The sequence below is a fragment of the Nansenia antarctica genome (genome assembly GCF_963989245.1).
Source record: "Nansenia antarctica genome assembly, chromosome: 18".
Taxonomy (NCBI): domain Eukaryota; kingdom Metazoa; phylum Chordata; class Actinopteri; order Argentiniformes; family Microstomatidae; genus Nansenia; species Nansenia antarctica.
In genome coordinates, this window is record NC_137691.1 from 11,012,612 (window position 1) to 11,019,651 (window position 7,040).

At 44.7% G+C, this 7,040-nt stretch overlaps 1 protein-coding gene across 1 annotated transcript; it reads left to right on the forward strand.

Annotated features, from left to right (window-relative positions):
• Window positions 1-3,022: 3,022 nt before the first annotated feature.
• Window positions 3,023-6,740, forward strand: elf3 (E74-like factor 3 (ets domain transcription factor, epithelial-specific)). The gene is made up of 8 exons (XM_080548312.1): window positions 3,023-3,086; window positions 3,281-3,508; window positions 3,735-3,845; window positions 3,989-4,111; window positions 4,348-4,434; window positions 4,678-4,785; window positions 5,309-5,504; window positions 5,726-6,740. Exons 1-8 carry the CDS (start codon window positions 3,080-3,082, stop codon window positions 5,829-5,831), a joined length of 966 nt encoding a protein of 321 aa, XP_080404438.1. The 5' UTR covers window positions 3,023-3,079; the 3' UTR covers window positions 5,832-6,740.
• The last annotated feature ends 300 nt before the right edge of the window (window positions 6,741-7,040 follow it).

Here is a 7,040-nt window from a genome sequence, read left to right on the forward strand (position 1 = left end):
ACATTCACACACCGATGGCGACAAGCTACCATGCAAGGCGCCGGCCCGAGTTCCTATGGGGAGAGAGCACCGCATGAGCAGAGTGTCTCTGAAGAATTATGATTGCGTGGCAAAACTCTCTTCTGTCTATTTGTCATTGTTGTCATTGCTACATCTTGTGACTGAGGTTCAGGTATGGAGGAGGCAGAGAGGCAAGGCAGGGCAAGGCAAGTTTATTTGTATAGCACATTTCATATAACGGGCAATTCAAAGTGCTTTATCCCCTGCTTTAAGTCCCTGCTTGTGACTCAACACTTTCATAAAGTCACAACCTGGCATGTTTTGTTTGTCTTGGCTGAACAGAGCTGCCCATGCAGTCAATTTCATAGGAATATCAGATTTATAATGGCCACTGAACCAGAGCCATGGTAACCATATTGAGCGAGTGACATGCAGTGATAGATAACTGGTGTAAGGTAAACATGGCTAGAGCTGAGGCAGGGCCGATCACCAGAGATAAAGTTCTACTGCAAGGTTTGTGAAAGGTCTGCGAAAAAGCAGTGGTGCAAGGGTCAACAGCAAATATTGGAACAAATGGCTTCATTCATCAGATGATAACTGGGGTGTTTGTGTGTGGGAGGGGGGAAGTGTGTGCGTGGTGATCAGTTTGATAACGCAAGACAGGTAGTTCAGGGAACACGGGTCGTGCTACAATGACAATACCTGTCGTAAGACAATGCAGTCACACTGGTATTCACTACAGCATGAACGGCCTTAGAACGGCCCTGAATGGCCTTAATTGGCTGAGATTAGCGTCTTCTGTCTGTACCCTTGTCTTAAAAGTCGCTAGAAATTAGAATTTAAAATCAGCCCCCCCCCACCCCACCCTAACATTGCCCCTGTGGTTCCTACACTCTTGACCTAAGCTTTAAAACAAGTGTATGTGTGCACTCTGTGTGCATACAACTGTAAATGCTAATAAAGTGTGTATTGGGGGGGGGGGGGTCTATTAAGTGAACAGTCAAAGGCACTGGCACTGTTTTTATACACACTACACTACTCCTAACCGTCTTCAGACTCTACCCCTATCACCCTACCTTCTAAGACCAGTGCACCATCATGGAGATAGAGAGAGAGAGAGAGAGAGCAGGAGAAGAGGGAGTAGTTGCACTGTGGAGTGTGTGTGTGTGTGTGTGTGTGTGTGTGTGTGTGTGTGCGTGTGTGTGTGTGTGTGTGTGTGTGTGTGTGTGCAAGTGCGTGCGTGTGTGTGTGTGTGTGGGTGTGTGTGCGTGCGTGCGTGCGTGCGTGTGTATGTGAAGGGGCTGGTTTGTTTTGTTTTTCACAGTTCTTGGGAAAGAGGAGAGGGAGGGGGGAGGAGGAGGAGGTGTGACCGATGCTTCTCTGGAATTCCCCTCTCTGAACACTCACCTGGCCACCTCCCTCACGGGTATAAAAGCAATGCACATGCAAATCTGGCAACAGGTGCATCTCGGCCACAGATAGCGAGATAGAGAAAGAAGGAGAAGGAGAAGACAGTGACATTCTGTGGAGGCAACACAAGAACTCTTGAGGAGAATCATAAACAGTGGAATTATTATACACACAGTGGATTATTTATTTTTGCCACTTTGTGGTCCTCTACCTCTGAATCAGGTATGTCTACAGGTGTTTGTTAGGAAGTGATGGGATGGGTTATCGTTTGAGTCTAGGGCCACTCAAGTGAAAATGCTGCATTTTGCAGTCATCAAATTGCATAGAAATTACTTGTTATTTGATTTTATTAGTTGTTTGATCATGCATGGCTTAAAATGTATTTGTTCAGGCAATTTTTGTATAGTGCAATGATTGTGTAAGTCTTTGTTTTTTGCATCTTAGCGTTTCAGGTTTCTGATCCTTATCGATTGACTTATTAATTGATCATGATTAGCTCTGTGACTCTTTCAGAACCTTGCAACATTCATGGATGTTCTCCTGCAGGCACTCCATCCCAAAGTCTTACAGTCTTACCATGTGACCAGTATGCTCATTATAAATATCCCCCTGGTTTCAGAAAAGTCCATGGCGTCACCCAGTGAGCTGAGCAGGATCCTCACCAACGCCAACCTGACCATGTACCCGGCTGGCAGCCCTGGCAGCCCAGAACCCATGCAGTCTAGCCTGTCTGAGCCCGCCGTGCAGCCCAGCATGGACACAGTGCAGCTGTCAGACAGCACCTTCAGCTTCAGCCTGATGGGTGAGCATGCTTACTGTAGCAGATAACCTGCTGATATGTGTTCCTTATTCATCTGAGACTCTTCCTTGTTTTAATCTGTTTATATGTTGCCGTGGTACCCGCAGAGATGAGTTGGCATCACCGTACAGCTCGTGCATAGACCGTGGAGGAACCAACGAATGGCATTATAATACCTCTGGTATATTCTGTCTCCAAGAATGAAAGAGTAGCAAAAGATTTCCCCCCAAAAAACATACTTTTCGCTTGAGGAACACTGGGATATTTCTCGGCTTTGTTGTTATGTTGTAACCCAGTATGCAGGTGTTTAGTCTCTGATGATATACTTTTGTAAGTATAACTTGAGATGTCACATTATGGATATAATATACCTTTCAAGGCTGGGAGTTTTGTCTGGGTGTTTTGAAGTGTCCTGTTAGAGCAGTTTCTATTGGCACACATTCGTCATAAAAAGCCCACAGTAAACATATGGTCCTTTGTCGAGGAAACGCTACACAGAGAGGTGATTGGCTGCACTTTCCTATGAGCTCATTCCGCAGACTCTTTGTTAAATCATTAACCCGGGTCATGTTTAATGTTTGACTTAGAGGAATGTGTTCTTTCTATCGCTGAGACAACTCAAACACTAGTTGACTTGCCTCGGTTGAAACGGTCCAATGGTATGACGAGACAGAACGGTGTCACTTTACCTGCTCGGGAGGTTTAACAGTCATCCATGCAAAGAGGAAGATGAACTAGGAGTCAGACACTAGGACTCGCCCTAACCAGAAACGCAGGTTTTAAAGAGCCAAGATGTGGACTGGCAGGCCTGAGTTAGTCTGGGAGATGTGGGTGGACTGGCAGGCCTGAGGTGGTCTGGGAGATGTGGTTATGACAAGTAGGTAGACAAAGGAGGTTTTCTGCAGATTCTAAAAACAATGTTGAACATTGTTAGGAGATGGAAAGTGATTTAACAACATTATATATTGGCATTGTCACATACATGTGCTGTATCATGGAGTACACACACACACACACACACACACACACACTACATACATCTCACACTCTGCATCTCTTTTCCCTGCGTAGCGTCCTGGTATGACCTTAGCCCCCAGTACTGGACCAGGCAGCACGTGCTGGAGTGGATCGGCTTCCATGTGGACGGGAATAAATTCGACGCCAGCACTCTGAACATGGCCTACTGCACCATGGACGGGCACACGCTCTGCCAACTGACCCGGGACCAGCTTTACGACATATTCGGATCACTCGGAGCACATCTGTACCAGAGCCTATTCGAACTCAAGACCAAATGCGGTAAATATTGAACATCCCATAGAATCAAATTGAGCTAACTTTATTGTCAGTTAAGAGTAATTTTTTGCGGGAGCTCAAAACCATAATTTTCCAATTCTATTTCACATGTCACGTGTGTTACCTTGTGTATGTGTTGTAAAAAGAACAATTAAACAAGCGAACAAAAAAAAACAAAGGAAGTATGTGAACTGGCCCATGTCTGATCAGGTTGTCATCTCTGTTACAGACTCACAGAGCGTTTGTGGGACTGACCTGAGCGAGACCTGCAAACTCCTCGACAGCTTCCTGCAGGAATTCCCCGACTTTCCCCTGCTTAATACCTTGAAAATGGGCGAAGGTACGCACCCTTTTATTGCTGTAAAAAGCCTCTGAGAACGTCTCGTTTCAAAGGCATTTAACAATAAAGTAGTGAACTAGAAAGACATGGTCTTAGGCTCGATTGACATGAACGCTTACGTCATGCTTCTCTGGCTTTGACAGTCGTGAGAGACAGCGAGCTCTACAACGACTACAACGACTTCTCCCACGTGTTCAAGCCCCTGGATCAGCTGGCGCCTAACAGCGACGGATACGACTCAGACAGCATGCACAGTTCCTCGTCAGGTGAGTGGTGCGGCCTACCTTTTTAATCCTCTTTTTTTCTCTTCCCTTCTTTTCTCTTCTTGCTGTTTTTTTGGTGGGGGGGGTTTCAGCCCCTTTCATCTTCTGAATCTTCTCATAAACTCTTCCCTCATTTTCTCTCACACATCAAGGAACCGGTGTGAGATTAGGCTGCCCAGATTCACTGATCTTATCGATTGACCGAGTGACTCTTATCCACTTATGATCCGCTTATCCAGGTGGATTGCTCAGCCTCCAGAATCCCAGCTCCCCAGAGTCCAGGAGCAGTGATTCCGACCCGGAATTCTTCTATCCCAAGATTGCAAGTGAGTACACATTTCCATAAATAGTTCTTTATCACGTGAACGGTAATGTCACAGTAATGAATACCCTTTAATTTTCAGCTCTTTTGTTTAATTTCGTTTTATCTTATCGTAACAAAGCATGAAGTCATTCTGTTTAGGATATAATATTAAGCTAATAGTGTGCTGATCAAGTACGCCGTTACTGCCCATGTCTTTTTGAAACTCTGACCGTTGTTCTAAACTCCTACAATGTTCTTTTCACAGAGGTCCAGGTAAAAACAGAGAAGGGGGAGAAGAGAGGCAGAGGGAGGCCTCCCAAACACAGCAGAGAGCCTGGTGAATTCTTCCAGACAACGAAGAAAAGCAAACATTGTGAGTATTACTGCAACCTTGAGTTAGTTGACTTGAAGTCGTTTCTCATGAGTTAAGTCCACTCCTGAGTTGCAGAATGCTGTAGCTAAACGAAACACGAAACCTCTGTGTTGATGCCTGAAGCACACACACACACACACACACACACACACACACACACACACACACACACACCACGGTCAGCAGCGTAGCACAATGCAGTCTGTTGAAGTCACATGCAGTAAACAACCATTTGCTTTTCAATGGAGCTCTGTGCTTAAACACATGAGCATAGTCTTACCACAGCCACTGCTTTGCATCCATTTTGCATCTGGTAACAAGTACAGTGAAGTCACATGTGTCTCATCTATAGGCATACTCACACACACACACACACACACACGCACGCATGTGTACACACACACACACACACACACACACCTACTGCACCACACATCTAATAATAGCTCTCCCCCACACACACACACACACACACACACACACACACACACTCTGTCCTAACTATCTCTCCCGTCCTCCGCAGCGCCCCGTGGATCCCACCTGTGGGAGTTCATCAGGGACATCCTGATCCACCCGGAGCAGAACCATGGCCTGATGAAGTGGGAGGACCGCCACGATGGCGTCTTCAAGTTCCTGAAGTCGGAGGCCGTGGCGAACCTGTGGGGACAGAAGAAGAAGAACACCAGCATGACCTACGAGAAGCTCAGCCGCGCCATGAGGTGAGCAGGGCAGCCGTGGGGACACATCAGCATCGGCATGGCAACAAGCCAAACCACAGCCCTGGCAACCAGTGTCGGTGGTTTGATGTTAACATATTTAGCGATGTTTGAATTTTTTGTATCATCTTGCCTCACCGTGTTGAGGTAAACAAAGACTCTGGCTGTGTCAGAACTAGGCATCACTGACCCCCTGGTCTCCTTCTCCTCCTCTCCTCTCTCAGGTACTACTACAAGAGAGGGATCCTGGAGAGAGTGGACGGCAGGCGCCTGGTCTATAAGTTTGGGAAGAACGCCAGCGGATGGAGGGTGGAGGAGATGAACATGTGAGATACGAGGCCCCAGGACGGGTAGAGACCAACGGCAGAAAAATCCGGGGGGGTGTTAAACATGACAAACCTGTCTCGTACCTATTTGAAAGGACAACCTAATGTTATGACACCCCTTGTTTAAAATACACTAACTTCTCTCTTACGTGGGAGGTGTTGCAGAAAATGTAAGCCAGTGTTTTGGCACCAGTAGGTTTTATGAACCGATATTGATGTTGTACAGCTTTTTGTGATGTACTGTATGTTGTTTAATGTTAACTCGTCTATGCGTCTGAGTTTGGGTTAGGCATTGTTGTGGACGGCTGTGAGTTTTGAAGTCAGGCATTGTTGCACACACCTCTCTGGGCATGCTGTGGGCATGCTGGCGTATGTGTTTTCTTTTGTGATGTATTCTCTGGGATAGAACGATAAAAGCGGGGATTGACAGTTTTTTACTGTGACAATGTAAGCACTGGACACATATCTTTTGAATGTTATTGTTTTATTGTTTATTTTTATTATTTTATTATAAACTAGAAACAGTCTATCCCTGTACCCCAGGTAACACTTAAAGAGTTATATTATGTATGTTGTAAAGATTTAACCATGTCTTATTTTAAATGGTAAACAGCACCAAATGAAGGGATTATCACACTAAACTATTGGTGACATGAAGTTTATTTCACTGTTTAAGCATGTATATGCTGTCTATGAAGATTATCTTTTTGGTATTTGAGATGCATTTTATGTCTTCTATACTTCTTTACTTACCATTTTGAATGATTGTTGGTATTCTATTCAGTTGGTCTGTTTTCCTCAAGATCACTTAATATCATGTGTATGAGAATTGAATCTCAGATTGTATTGTTTGTGACATCTTTATATTCATGTACAGCATATTGTTTTTGTACAGTTGAAGATTGTATTTTTACGGAAACAGACTTTTGAAAATAAATAATGTCTTGTCACTCAGTTTGACCATGAATAGTATTATGCTGTGTGTCTGACACTAAATGAAAGATAGTCACAGATAAACGTCCGTAAATCTTGCTAAAATGTAAATGTATCTATTAAGATTAATCTAATGTAGAACATTCAAATGCATTCATAAAGTGACTGAAGGTCTCAGAGCACTTTGCATTGCATGCAGGTAACTCCCCCCAACTTGTTTGGAATCACCTTGGGAGATGCATGTCGGCCATTCCAAAACACTCAATACTATGTAGGCAAT